The sequence below is a fragment of the Dermacentor andersoni genome, chromosome 4 (genome assembly GCF_023375885.2).
Source record: "Dermacentor andersoni chromosome 4, qqDerAnde1_hic_scaffold, whole genome shotgun sequence".
NCBI lineage: Eukaryota > Metazoa > Arthropoda > Arachnida > Ixodida > Ixodidae > Dermacentor > Dermacentor andersoni.
The window spans coordinates 150,238,043-150,253,622 of NC_092817.1; the positions used below are offsets into that span (position 1 = coordinate 150,238,043).

At 49.4% G+C, this 15,580-nt stretch overlaps 1 protein-coding gene across 1 annotated transcript in view; it reads right to left on the reverse strand.

Annotated features, from left to right (window-relative positions):
• Nucleotides 1-5,896: 5,896 nt before the first annotated feature.
• The window catches only part of LOC126537920 (fatty-acid amide hydrolase 2-like), a 39,722-nt gene continuing 30,038 nt past the window's right edge, over nucleotides 5,897-15,580 (reverse strand). The window contains exon 7 of the mRNA XM_050185040.2: nucleotides 5,897-8,374. Within this exon, the coding sequence (XP_050040997.1) occupies nucleotides 7,778-8,374 (597 nt within the window). The 3' untranslated portion in view covers nucleotides 5,897-7,777. The remainder of the gene's footprint in view (nucleotides 8,375-15,580) is intronic.

Consider the following 15,580-nt stretch of genomic DNA (forward strand, 5'->3'; position numbering starts at 1 on the left):
GCCGTCTCGGCAGAGGGGGTAGTGACGCTGGAGGCGTGGTGTATGACTCCATCGCGTGTGGCGACGGCCACAAATCGTCTGCTATGGGAATATTGGGCTGCATGAACAAATGCGACGCCAGGTACGTGAGCAAGGGCTTTTATGATAGCTCCGGCCCGAGCTTGGCACAGGGCCCTGTTATATTCAGGGTGCTTGTTTCTAGGAATAGGGTCTGTGTAGATCCAGCTACGCATGTCATTCGGGATCGGTTGTTTGGGGCCCTGTTGCTGATGGTAGGTGAAGCAAGCGTGGGTAGAATAAAGCGTCCCGTTTCAGTAAGGGTGAGACGTTCAAGCTGAAAGCGTTGTTGGGCTTCAATGGGTTCGGCAATGGTGTTGTGAACTCCCAGTTGGTTCAAGGGTTCAGTGCTGGTGTAATGCGGGAGGCCAAGTGCTTGCTTGCAGACCCCTTGTATGAGGGTGTCGAGCTTGTTTTGCTCAGCCCGGTACCAGTTGAGGTACGCAGCAGCGTAGGTAATGTGACATATGACAAAGGACTGCACGAAGCGGAGAAGGCTTTCTTCTTTGAGTCCCCCTCGTCGTTTAGAGATAGGTTTAAGAAGGCGTAGGGTGTTTTAAGACTGGGCACAGGTATTGTTGAGAGCGAAGGCGTTGGAGCCGTTGGTAGAAATGGTGAGGCCGAGGACCCGGATACTAGGGACGTGTGGGATAGGACTGCCATCTTGAAGGCGTAGGGTGGTGGCATCGCAGGGTCGGTGATCAGATTGGTGTTTGGGAGGGCGACCCCGCTGAATGGGCTTGTAGAGAAGAAGCTCCGATTTAGCCGGCGAACAGCGCAGTCCGGTTCCTTGAAGATAGGCTTCAACCATGTCAATCGCCGTTTGGAGGGCTGACTCCACTTGACCATCACTGTCTCGGTGCGCCCAGATGATGATGTCGCCGGCGTAGATGATATGGTTGATATTGTCGGCTCAATGTAGTTGCTGGGCAAGGCCAATCATGGCTAAGTTAAAGAGCATGGAAGAGATAGCTGAACCTTGCGGGGTGCCTTTGCTGCCAAGGGGAAGCTGGTCCGATCGTAAATCCCCGGCCGAGAGGTTGGCCGTACGATTGCAGAGGAAGTCACGTATGAAATTGTAGGCTCGCTCCCCCAGGTGGAGGTGGGAGACCTGGTCAAGGATAGCTGCATGGGAAATGCTGTCAAAGGCTTGAGTGAGGTTTAGTCCGAGGATGGCTTTCATGTTAGGGGAACGGTCGTTTAGCACTTGATGTTTGAGCTGCAACATAGCGTCTTGAGTAGAAGGGTGAGGGCGAAATTCAATGATGGTGTGGGGATAGAGAGAGTTGTCTTCGAGGTAAGTGTTGATGCGTGCTAAGAAGGCGTGTTCCATCACCTTGCCTACGCATGAAGTGAGGGAGATGGACCTTAGGTTGTTGAGGCTAGGTTTGCCAGGCTTTGGAATTAGGATAACGTTGGCAGTCTTCCAGGCAGCTGGGAGGGCGCCATATCGCCAGCAATAGTTGATGTAGTCAGTCAGATGGGACACGGACTCGTCATCGAGATTGCGAAGGGTTTTGTTAGTGACCCCGTCTGGGCCTGGAGCAGAACGACGGTTAAGCTTGCGAAGAGCAGCATGTATTTCAGATACGCTGAAATCGGTGTCTAGTGTAGGGTTGGGATTACCGATGTAATTGCTGTGTGGACTGACTTGTCCCCTGGAGATATATCTGGTGCAGAGGTAGTCAAGCACCTGTTGTGGACCTTGCGTAAGGGTCTCCGTATAAAGGAGTTTCTGCAGCCGATCCTGTTGAGTGGTGCGGGTGGTGGTATTGTCAAGCAGATGTTTGAGGAGTTCCACGAGGATGGGCGATGAGGTTGTCCATCCACAGTGTTACACACATCAGTCCATTGTTGCCGGCTGGGGGTTTGACAATGCTCATCCATGGCTGTATTGAGTTTAGAGATCTTACTTCTGAGGCGACGGTTTAGGCACTGCCCCTTCCATCGAGCTAGGATGGAGGCCTTAGCCTCCAGAAGACAGGCGAGGCGGCTATCAATGCGCTCAACTAGGGCCTCTGTAGTTACCACCCGAGTGGCCGTTTGAACGTCACTGCGTAGCGCTTGCATCCAGGCGTTCATGTCGGCAATAGCACCAATGCGTATCTTACGAAAAACATCCCAGTTGGTAAAGGTGAATTCTTTAGTGGGGGCAGGGATGGCAGCGAGTTGGGGTAAAGACATAGGAAGAATATAAGGGTCGCTGCCCAGGTCTTGCTGGATATTGGTCCAGTGTGCATTGTTGGTATGCTTGATGAAGGTGAGATCGGGGGTGCAGTCCTGGATATTGGAGGTACCGAGGCAGGTGGGAAAATAGGGATCCTTGATAAGCGTGAGGCCTAAGTCTGGTAATCTTGCCAGTGGTTGCGAGCTGCAGCTTCCATGCGAACGTAGCCCCAGCCTGTATGGGCGAGGCTGAAATCGCCGCTGATTAGTAGGGGGTGCGTTCTAGCTACGTGACGGGCCTTCTTAAAGAGGGTGAGAAAGCGACACTTTCTTTTGTCCTTGAGGCTATTGTAAATGTTCAGAAGGAAGACGCATTCTTTCCGTTTACGATTTGGAATTAATTCACGGAATAGATGTTCGATGTGAGGACTATGGAGATCATGTTGGATAACAGGGATACGACGTCGTACTAGGGCGGAGACCCGAAGAAGAGGGTGGGTGGTATGGAAGGTTTGATAACCGGGGAGCATGGTGGGGGCGTTATGGGTTTCTTGAAGTAGAATAGCATCTGGGCGACGGGTATGTTGGCGTAGGTATTGATTGAGTACCGGTTGTTTCTGGTGACAGCCTCGGAATTTTAACTGCCAAATGAGGGCGTCTTCATCATTAGTGTGAGCCATGATGGGAGATGGTGGATGTCGCCATCGGCGGCCCGGAAGGGTCGCAGACGGAGGCGGCATGGCTAGGAGGCGTGAGATTATGAGTTAACAGGTTGGTCACTCTTGGAAAATACCAATAAAGGCGTGCTGTATGGAGCCTAATGCATGTTGGAAAGTGCTAATAGTTGTTTGAAGTGAGATGAGCATGTCTTTAACTTCAGAGCGGACCTGGCCCCTGGCTCCGTCTTGCAGAGCTCTCTTGGAGGCGGGAGACGTGGACGCCTCCTGACTAGGGGACTCAAAAGTTATCTAAACTGCGTTATTGGTTCTGCGTTTGCGCTTGACTCACTCGGGAAGCTGCAGAATTGGCGAGAGCCATGGAAGGTGGTGTCTGCCAGGAAAGGAACCGCTACGGCCTACGATGACTCAGGAGAAGCTCGTCTCTGAATAATTTGGCCGTTGGTTAGTTTACAAAAAAAAAAATGCGGTGGACGCTTAAGCTTCACCTTTAAGAGTGAAATGCGATAGAATTCAAAGAGCGCTGACTGCTTCTCACGTTACCCTACAACTGCAGTTTATGTAACTGTAATGTTTACCGGGAGACGCTGGCGGCGAACGCTATGCCCGAAGGCACGCTTTCAGGTAGAAACGCGGCATCTTAAGTGGGCCGATTCCGGAAGCAGTCAAGAGCCTCGCCAAGAAACATACATCATTTTCAGGTTCCTAGCTGTTCTTGTTTCGCAATTTTAATATTTATATCTGAGGAGATTTAATATCAACGGCATGTTTGCAGTAAAAAAGGTTTACAGGCAATTGCACAATCAACGTGCTTGCTGATCGCCTCCCACTGATCTCCTTAATGTATCCAAAAAGGTGAGGCTGTGCTTTTGCTTCCGCTAAAGTCTACCGCTAATTTGTATATTTGGCAAGCTGTCGCAACAAAACGGCGTGTCGGACACATGAACCTGGGACAGCAATTGGCGACGCCGAAGCTGTATCTAGATTGTTACTGCTATATGCACCGAATAGCTAGGAAACTGAGGATTTTTGTCTTTCTATACTGAAGGATTTGCCTCTTACAGCAAAAGGCATAGAACGTGAAACAGGGCGACACAAGCGACTGTATAGGGTGCAGTACATGATATCGCAATGCCGGCCAAAAAATATACCAGACAATTTTGGACCTTTCTTGCTTTCTGAACAGCACCTTTGAATCGCAGAAATAGCGCGGTAGCGATATCTGTGGTATTGCGGAAAGTTTGAGAAAAGTGTCTGAAAGTGCGCAATTTGCTAAAATACTTATCTCAAAACACAATCACAACTCTCATCGTGTAAGCCAAGCGAAATCCATTGGAAAATGTACGATTATCTATTGCTGAATATGAAGTTTGTGCACTCAGCATGGTTGAAATAACCTAACGGCCTGCGGATACGCTTAAGCCATTTCGCGTCCGAGTCTGAATAATGTAATTCAAGGTGAAGGACACATAGCTCTTCAGCATTCGGTATCACTGATGGCCCAATGTTTAGCTCAATGTTACTTTTGGAGGACTCTTTGCCTGACTTGTTAGCAACATGAATGCAGCAGAACTTTCCTTTTGGTAGTTGAAGGTTTGCGGCATGTATCAAGATACCTGCAAGTTGACCTGGATGATGTCCGCACAGATAAAAAATTTTAGGCTCGTAATGTCTTGCTGTATCCATGTCAGAGGACTTAAAGCAATATTATATACCAACCGTTCAAGAACTGAGCTTTGTGGCACTGCGCGGATGTAGTAAAAAGTCCAACCGACCATACAATTGTCCACATCCACAGCAGATGTCATCAAGCGCAAAATCGAAGGTAAAACTTAACGAAAGAGGCAGGCCGAGTTCCTCCATGTTTCATATAATAGTCTCTCATGTTGCACGTTATCGTACGCCATGATTATATCAGTCGTCATCGCACAAAGTGGATAGTTCGCGAGACATGCATGACTTGATTATCGAGAACTAGCGTGAAAAAAAAGACACAAGAAAGACGGACCAAACAGACGATGACTACTAACAATGCGTTTATTTTTGCGAGCACAAATATATGTCATACCAGGATAGAAGGGCGGAGGGGCGGAGGCGAGACACGAGCATGCTTCGTACAGTGAATTGCTAATCTGCGGACATTTTCGTTTAATGTCGGTGAATGCATCTTCGTCGGCTAATGCATCCGATAATGAACTAACACTTGCACGTATTGTATGGAATGCATGAAAAACGCTTCATATATTTCTCGAGTGCGGGTATCGCGGTAGCTGCGGGCGATACGTGTCTGGTGGAGGTGAGGGCTGCATCCACACTGGGAACGAGAACCCCTGAAACTGCGTAATGTAGCGACACGCTTTCAAGAATACGGCTGACGGCGAGTTACGGGAGGCGTTCTTTGCCGAACGGCAGCACCGTAGGTGTTTGAGACGTGTACGTGCCAACTCGCGTGAGCTTGAAAGTATGTGAAGGTTTAGATGCGAGAATGGAGATCTAGCAAAGAAAACCTGCGGTCACCAGCTTGTAGGATGGCTCGTTTAGTCTTCGCTCGCTTGAGTTGTTCGATCCCTTGGTCATAACTTTGCTTTAGTCATATCTTACAAATGTTATTTCGGAGTGAGCGCAACCGTCCCCCCCCCCCCCCCCCCCAATGCATGCTCTTCTACATTACTGATGGTGCAACTCGGTTCGTGTTGCTCAATGTTGCTCGTGATCTGTCACTAACACGCAAGACTAAAAATACTTTACCCGACGTAAGCCCACTATGCTCTTGTTTGAGCCTGTGAGAAACGCTGTTATCACGTATCGCTTCGAGAACGAATGCTGAAAAACTGATTTCATTTTCTGTGTACGCAACGTCCAGACTTGTTGAACGGCCGCGTGTACTTCAGTCGACTTTGACGCATGAAAGCCTTAATAGCAACAGCGCCAATTTCCGAGCCTTTCCGGAAGCAAAAAAAACACGACGGCAACAAAAGGGAACGAAGACACAGCAATGCTAACAGCTGAACTTTTATTGCACATGGCTACCACATATATAACTTCGTGCGACCGGCCAATATCGCAACATAGGTTTCCTTCCGGCACCAGTCATCCACCACAAGCCGCCACAGCGACAGGAACATGATTTCTTTTTTTGACAGTTACACAGATGGGCCACTTACAGAGTTATTTCATTTCATATCATTTGGAATGCCTCGATGATCTCCGTAGTGACTCGATCTGGGTTCCTAGATATCACTTTTGATTTGTCAAACAAGGGTTTACAGCCACAACGAGAGCAGTGCGCGGCCAGATGACTAGTCGTTACCAGATTATTAACATTGTTCGAATGTTCCCGTAAGTGATCATTGAGGAACCTTCCCGTGTGACCAATGTATTCCTTACCGCAGTCTAAAGGAATACGGTGCACCACTCCTTCCATGCACGAAACAAACGCTTCTCAGTGTTTTTTTTTTATTCGAATCATGGCGCCTCTGTAATATTGTTGACTTCTGTGCACAAGCTAGACAATTTGAAAGGGGCAGAAAGGACGACGTCAACGCCAACATGGGTCCAAATTTTTTTCATGTTATGGCAAGATTGGTGAAAGTACGGCATCACAACCACTTTGCTGCTTTAGCTCTGTAGGGCAGCGGATTCCGGGTGATCACGTTTTCTTAACATGCCGCCAGTCAGTGCTGTCAGCGTTTGCAAGGGGTAGCCAGCTGCGCTTAGGCACGAAACCTGGTTTTCAAAGCTTCTGTGTACCAAGTGATAGCAGGATTTTAGAAGAGCGTTTTTAAAACAAAGATTATTGATGCCTCGCTTAACTAGTTTGGAATGCGCTCATGAATACGGTAGAATGGCTTTCTTCCCTGGGCTTTCTTCCCTTAGCACCAACACACATGACTGTTTCAGAAAACAAGCGCGAGATCTAAAAACCTAATGGAACTGTTAGCAGGCTCTTCACATGACAAAATAAGTCCTTGGAGGCGTTCGCGAAAAACTGGTCAAGCATTCATTGTCACGTTGTCAAAATACTAATCATCGATATACCTAAAATTTTTTACAACCTTTGACCCTTTCAGGATAGTGCACATAATCATATCGTAATGTGCGAGAAATACGCTGCTTAATAGAGGCGCGAGACAGGATCCAATGCATGCACCTTCTCTTTGTAAAAACGTTGAGTCAACCCAAGCAAAGACAAGTAAAACTTTAAAAGTTCTAAAAGCTAGTTAGCGGTTAGACCGACTTCATTCTGGAAGCCCACTATGCCGCAGTTGTCAATGACGCCTTCCACGCATTGATGTAGCTCTTTTTGATGTAATGAGTAAAAGAAATCACAATTAATGTCTCGAGAGAAGACAGAGAAGCTTACGTGAGTGTTGACTTTCAAAAATTCTGTCACTTGCTCAGAGCTGCTGATTCTAAAAGGGTCGTCGAGAGCTAAAACCTGGAGCACCGCGTGGAAGCCGCCAGTGAAACTAAATAGTTTGACTGCATAATTATCGATATCGCGGATTTCACACAAGAGACACCTGCGAAGAATTAAGCCGAGAAAGTGACTATTTATTTTATTTATACTTCCTGTAAAACAAACCGCTAGAAAAAGTCTTCTGTGCAATGGTTTAAAATAATAAACAGCAGAAAACCTTTTCATACTCTGACTTGACGCATCATTTTTTTTAATGGCACATGCTCTTTACGGCGTATGTTTTCACTCTCCATGATAACAAATTTACAAACTATTTTGCATACGTACAAGCTATTGCATCCGAGGCACTGATCTCCTTTGCGATTGCACACACCTGGACACATCTTCGCAAATCTGGGCAACATAAGAAGCCCTCACAAGACGGGCCAGCTATAATGAAGTGTCATTTGCCGAGACGTCAGACTCGCCCTTGCGGTTTTGATGAAAGATCAAATCTACCAAAGCGGTTCTCGATCTCCCTGGCGACAGCCAGGCATAACCTATCGTTTCCCCTCTTCGCGACCACCTGGACACACAGGGGCAATCTCTCCGCTGACAGCAATACAGGGCACACCGAGACGGGTACCTTGAACAAGCTAAACAGTGCCGTCATGCCAGGCGAATCAAAGAATAGCAAGTCCTGATTCTGGAACGGAGCAGCGCTGGTGGCGGCGGGCAGGACAAGCACTCCGTTATCCCCCAGCGTCTCCTCGAACCGATTGCGGGCAATTTCTAAGGAGGCAATGTAGTCTGCAGCCTTCTGCTTCGAACGGAAGCGACAAAGAGGCGCCATGCTGGACGCAGCCAACGCTGCCAGTGTGTGCCGGCCAGCTCCCACTAGATGGCGGAGCAGTTCGATTAACGTGTTGAAGCCACCGGGACGGAACATCTCGGGTATAGGCTTGGGCTGCTTGACGCCGGCTACCTTAAACCACATAAACATGCCAAATCGCATCTCGGGCAGGTGCAGCCGATGCGCTTCGAGTCCATGTGCACCCCTCATGTACTGGGTCACCTGTGTAGAGTACAGAGACAAGAAACGTTGCAAAAATAATGTCACCTATTTTGATTATTACAGAAACAAAAGTGAAGGTAGACCGTAAGATGGGCGCAGAGTTGGGATAGAATTTGTCTAACGCCTTCGAAACAACGGTAACATCACACTTGCCGCAGCACAGTGCTCACAACCTGACGCGCGCGGCGAAGGTTGAGCACAGCTGTATGGTTGTAGCATACGGCTGCATTTAAACCATACGGCTGTGCTACATTTGTAGCACAGCCGTATGGTTTGTGGTCATTTCGGTGTCTTCCACGATGTGCTGCCACTACCTCCACTCACGTAATCGAGCTGATGTGTCGCCAACCGCTGAGTCCAAGACATCGTTCACGGAACGACGCCGTCCGGTGCGAGACCATCTTGTCTTCCCTTCTTTTCACGCGCGTTGAGAGCCGCAGCGGAAAATTGCTCACATCACCGAGGCAGCTGTCCCCTCATCAAGGGCACCAACATGAAACGGTATTAAAAGAATACAAGAGTCACGGTCCTACCTTCGGTGAGCTTGTAAGTACAAATATATCGGTAAAATGTCCGAGCCTCCAAGGTAATCTTACATAGCCGCGCACGACGCAGATAAATTACCGCCGATTGTGCTGTTGCTGTCCGCGGTAGCCGAAAAAATTCGAAAGCGTAGACAGAAAAATTTGGAGGACGCTTAAGCTTCGCCTTTAAGAGTGGAACGCGATAGCATTCAAAGATCCCTAACTGTTTTTCACGCTTTCTAAAAACTGGAGCGCATGTAACCGTAATGTTTACCGGGAAACGCTGGCCGCGAACGCTATGCACGAAGGGGCGCTGTGTGCTAGAAACGCGGCCTCTTGCGTGTGCCGCGACGCGCCGGACGCGAGCGCCAGTTGGAGGTAGTGCAAGAAACCGGGCGCGGCGCTCCGTGATCCCCAAGGCACCCGCGCGCCGGCGCGCGCAAGTGGCGCACGCCGTGGCTGGTCTGTGAATTGCAGAAACGCTAGAAACAGGGTTTTCTTGAGTTTTCGCGTAACATAATTATGTTTTCTCATGTAGTCAAATTACAATCCGAGAGCTATCATGTCTGTAGGTTGTGTGTACGTCCTAGTTTACGATTTCTCCATGTATTTTACTTGAGAAATTAAATTATCTCAGTAAATTCCTTGGGTCACATGGAGGGCTTGGGTATATGTGGTTCGAACATATTTTTGCTGAAACGACACCGGATTTTCTGCGACACGGGCTCCTTAACGCTCCACGGACAGGTACTACACAAACATGGACAGCCGCGCTTTCACCAGATTTGCCTTCTCAAGTGAAGGATTTTCATTGGCAATATCAGTGGGGCATCCTACCTACAAGAGACAGGCTTGAACGCTGGCATATGGTAGCGAATGATAAATGCATTCATTGCGCACAAATAGAGATCAACGCGCATGTAGTAAAGGAGTGCGTTGTAGCACGCACCTTCTGGAAGCTAGTTGCAAGAATGTTTGGAATATCCATCGTGCGGCCACGAAACCGCGGAGATCGGTTTCCGAGTCTCGTTTACTACAGCTCTAGCTACGTTCTGTGGTGCTTCTGCAACATTGCATAACGATCTCGGCAGTCAAGTAGAGCAATGTACCCCAGAATGCGGAAACTACGGGTGATAGTATGGGGTCATCTTGAAGAACAGTTGTTCAAACTCGGTGAAGCTGAGTTTCTTCGCCGCTGATCTACGCGGTACCTAACCGTCTCCCGAGGCGAAGTCTCTCTACAGCCAGAATAATGCTCAATTCTGTTTGCCTGAGTTGAGAGTTTGTATTGGTATGTGCCCCGAGTGTCTTTCACAAATTCCAGGCTGACAATAATGCTTTTACGTGGACGCTGTAGTGATGTTTTGTTGTTGTTGCTGTGTGTGGCAAAGCCAGCGTCAAGCAAACACCATTTATTATTTAATTTGCTTATCTGTTTTGTTTACATCAAGTATGATGTATTACATGTGCTGCACCTTATATTGTACTTTACGTTCATACCACAGTTGTAAGTGTGCCTACGCGTGAATAAATTTCCTTGTCTTCCGCTGAAATGTATACGGACCTAGCGAAGCCGTAAAGAGTATTGTGAAAGAGGGGAATTGGTCGCCCAGAGTTGAAGGATGGCGCTAGTTGTTTTCGTTGCTGCGGAAACGCCGGATTATTAACTGAAGTACTCTCTCCCTAGCGTTAAGGCGTTGGTAGCGTCTGCAAGGGAACATGAAAAAGCTTCTCCGCTAGGCCGTCTGTTGACGCTAGTAGTACCAGCGCCCAAAATGGATAGGTCATGCACTACAAGTCTATTCAAAATGTTGAATAAACATTTCCCAGCGGCTTCTGAAAACTATTATTTCATTCATCACCCCATCAAAATTCACCTTAATATTTTGCATTGTAAAAAAATTACGAAGTGAAGGTCTGAGTTGGCTCAAGATTTTAATCCTATAAGCATTCTTCGAATACTTCAGGCACTTTTCAGAAGCTATGTGTCAGTTTCTCTAATAATTTGCCCGCCAACCGGGCCACTGGTTATATGCAACTCTTCAACGAACCTATGTTGCACCAACGTATGTAACTCGGCATGTGGCACTGGATATGTGACTCATCAATGAGTCATTGACGCCAACATGTCACTGGTTATGTGCCACTCTTCAACGTGACACCGACGTATGTCACTGGTCATGTGGCACTGGATATAGAATGCATGAAAATGGATGAGATCAACGAACCTATCTGACACCGACGTCGGTGGGCATGAGGCTGGATATTGTGACACCAGTTATGTGCCGCTCATCAATGAGTCATTGACGCCAACATGGGTCACTGGTTATGTGCCACTCTTCAACGAACCTGGCTGGCACCAACGTCTGTCACTGGGCACGTGGCACTGGATATGTGACAGTAGGTATGGGCTGCTCATCAATGACTCAGTGACGACAACATGGGTCACTGGTTATGTGCCACTCTTCAACGAACCTGGCTGACACCAACGTCTGTCACTGGGCACGTGGCACTGGATATGTGACAGTAGGTATGGGCTGCTCATCAATGACTCATTGACGACAACATGGGTCACTGGTTATGTGCCACTCTTCAACGAACCTGGCTAACACCAACGTCTGTCACTGAGCACGTGGCACTGGATATGTGACAGTAGGTATGGGCTGCTCATCAATGACTCATTGACGACAACATGGGTCACTGGTTATGTGCCGCTCTTCAAGGACAAAATAAACATTCTTTAAAATTATGGATAGATTTAAAAAATCCATCCAAATTTAAAATGATGGACTTAGAATGGATGGAGACGACGACAAAGTGATTCTCTAGTTGAACGCTGACACTGGCTCCGTCTTCGATGACCGATTTGGCAGTGTCTTTTGACTCAAATCGCAGTTTCCTTGTTACCAGTATATTTGTGAAGGCGCTACGAATCGTCCGATACCCAATTTTTACGTAAGGCAAGTATTTCGCCATTTTCTGGAACTTGTTCGCCGGCGTCCATGCGGTGGTGAGCTAAGACTAGGCTTTATCCGCGGCCGCCGTGATTGGGCCTGACCCCGGCGTGGAATCATACGACGTGGCGTCCGAGATTGAGATGGCCACGTCTCCGACGAAATCGAGCTCCGGCCCTGGCCAAGTATCAAGAAAGCCAGATATCATCATGATGCATGTGATCCTCATTGAGAAGGTCAAGCTCTCAAGTTACCGGTCCCACGCCAGCCCGCCAAGCCTCCGGGCGGCGGCCGGCAGTAACGGCAGGGGAGTTTGCCCCTTGGCGAGAAAAGGCATCACGTACGTAGAGCACGAGTTGTTGAGCAAAAGCACAACTGAGCACACCATGGTAGAGGTGGTTACGTGGAAAAAGCAGAAGGAAAGCACTTTTCTGATAAACATGTACAGTAGCCCATCACACAGAAAGCAGAAATTCAAAGCACTGCTGCACAAAGCGTGCAACGACAGCAGGCTGGTAATCTGCGGGGACTTTAACGCGCAGAATCAAGCCTGGTGTTACCCCACAACATCGGCAAATGGTAGGGACTTAATGCGAGATGCTACCGACTTGGGGCTAAGTCTAATCATCGACCTAGCATACCCTACAAGAATCGGCAACTCGATCACCCGAGACACAACGCCCGATCTCACTTTCGTCAGGGGTAACGGCGGTGATACGGGGGACTTTGAATGGCGAAACACGGGGCACGAGTTGGGCAGCGACCATTAGATTGTGGAGGTCGCTGTCCCGCTCGGTGGCAACGAAGAAGTCGGCAGAAGCTTTATGAAACATAGACTTACGGATGGGGACGCGTTTCGAGGGTTGTTACCCGAGGAGCACACCGAAATTACAGACATTGAGGAGTGGTCGACTGAGATTGTAAACAAGGTAGAAGAGGCCGCCAAGGAAGTCTAGACGGACGAGCGTGTCCACAGGGTCGACAGCCGCCTGGGCCACCTCATCGCGGCCAAGCATGCAGTCCATCCTATCGAGGTGGAAGGCGCAGCAGACAAACAGAAAGCTACGCAAAATCACGAGGGTTGCAATGTGGGCTTGTTGGTGGTACATCTTCAATGGGTGTACGGTAGCGCGATTAAAAGACGGGACAAAAGAAGTGTCCCTGTGCGTCTTTCTTTCGTCCAGTCTTTTAATCGCGCTACCCTACACCCCTTGAAGCTATGCAAGAAGGTCGCCGAACTCAACCGCGAGATTGAGTCCCATAGCAGAGTGCTTTGCACTGAGGAATGGGAGGAGGTTTGTAACGCAGCGGACGGCCAGATGCATTGCGGCAAGACGTGGAGTATGCTGAGACTTCTTTTGGGTACGACCACGACCAAGTCTCACCAGCACAACAACCTGGCCAAGATCGTTCACAGGGCGCTGACCGACCGCGAGGAAGACGAAGTGAAGAAACGCCTCGACGACAAGTACCTGCCGGTCACTTTCGCAGAAACGCACCCGGACTACCAAGGCGAAAGGCAAACGAGAGGCTAGATCGCGACATTGAAGTATGTGCAGTAAGGGTTGCCCTGTACGATCTCAACCGCAAGTCTGCCGCTGGTCGCGACCACGTTACGAACAGAACGCTGAAAAATCTTAACGAAGCGGACATCGAGAACCACATGGCATGCTTCAACAATTGCTGGCGGGGCGGGTCACTACCCCGGCAGTGGAAAGCAGCCAAGATCATCTTGATTCCCAAGCCGGGCAAGCCACCCAACATTGAGAACCTCCGGCCAATCTCGCTTTACGTCCTGTGTGGGCAAGTTGTTGGAGCATGTACTCATAAAAAGGTGGCAGAGGTACCTGGAAGATTCGGGACTTTATCCAAACACCGGCATCGGGTTTCCAAACAAGCTCGGAACTTAGGACGCCATGATACAACTGAAAAATAAAATCCTCGATGCCACTACCAACACAAAAGACAAGCGAGCCATCTTGGGTTTGGATCTGCAGAGCGTTTTTGATAAAGTGAGACACTCTGCGATCCTGGCCCAGGTGTCACGGCTAAACATGGGCAAGAGAACATATGCATACATCAAGGATTTTTTGATGGAGCGGACCACCGAGATCATCGCCGGTGACCTACGGCTCCAAAAGAAGCTCGGCCGTGTCGGGGCCCCCCAGGGCTCGATCATCTCGCCATTACTTTTCAACCTTGTAATGAGAGGGGTGGCCGAGTGGCTCTCGTGAGTTGCGGGGTTCCGACACACCATCCATTCCGACGACACAACGCTCTGGGTCCCAGGAGGAAGCGATGGGCACATAGAGAGTGCATTCCAAGAGGCAGTTGACGGTATCGAGGAGCAGCTGGACGGGTCTGGGCTCACCTGCTCCCCAAGCAAGTCTAAGCTGTTGGTGATTCCACCGAAAGGAGCAGCTAGGAAGGCGAAAGGCAACGAACCTACGAGAAAGCAAGAGACAATAAAGATCAAGACGAGCGGCGGTCACACGATCCTGATTGAGCAATGCTGATTGAGCGCAAACGAGTGAACGGCGAGACGGTCGACCGTGTCGCGGCCAAAGTCACCAAGGCCATTCGTCTCATCAAGAGAATGTCACACAGAACAGCAGGCATGAAGGAAGAAAGCATCACCCGGCTAGTGGAATCCTTCGCTGTAAGCCACATCGCATACGTTCCTGCTTTCCACTACTGGAGGCAGTACTTGCGAAACAAGATCAATGCGCTCATACGCAAAGCGTACAAGGCAGCACACGGACTTCTCGACTGCACAAGAACCGACAAATTCCCGGCCCTGCGAGTGCATAACACCCTGGGAGAAATCGCCGAGGCACAGAGGACCACCCAGCTCGCGCGGTTATCGGTAACAAGAACGGGCAGACAATTGCTGTGTGACCTAGGCCTGGGGCCAAAGGAAAGGGGACCCGAAAATACAGAAGTGCCTGTACCAGACGCAATTAGTAGGCGGTTACGGGTTTGTAAGGTGCCAAGAAACAAGAACCCTGAGTTCCACAAAGAGCGGCGGGGGCGAGAGCCATGGCGCTCATCGATCTCCATGCCAAAGACAGGGGTGCCGTGTTTGTGGACACGGCAGAGTATTCAGATGATAGAAAGGCATTCACCGCAGCAGTCGTCGGGGCATCAACCGGTGCAACGAGAACTTTGGCGAGTGTGCGGACTCGCGGGGCACATCGAGCCGAGGAAGTGACCATTGCCCTGGCCATTGCCGACCCCGAGTGCACGACTGTGCTCTGTGATTCTAGGACGGCAATGAGAAAGTACGCCAAAGCAACGGGTGTGTGGTCAAGCCACGCGTGTGTTGCATGCGGTCGATCTCGCGAGTGAAAATCGGTGTGTCGTGATCAAGTGGTTTCCGGCGCACATGGGCAGTGATGTGTCGGATCGCGGCAACGCAAACCACAACGAGACGGCGAACGCGGCGGTGCGAGGACTAACCAACCGTGCCGCTGCTACTGCGATCGACCCGTCGCGGTGGTGGGAAACCAAGGACAGAATCACCTTCTAAAACGAAATTGTGAAATGGTACAGACTAGAGAGAAGGACTATCCCGCCACCTCATCCGCGCTTGAACCGTTAGGAAGCGATGTTATATCGACAACTTCAGACGGAGTCGTTATTCATTCCGGTGCTTATGAGGCGCCTTTGCCCGAGTGTTTGTATGAGTGACCTATGTCGTGTGTGCCGAAAGGAAAGAGTCACTGCAG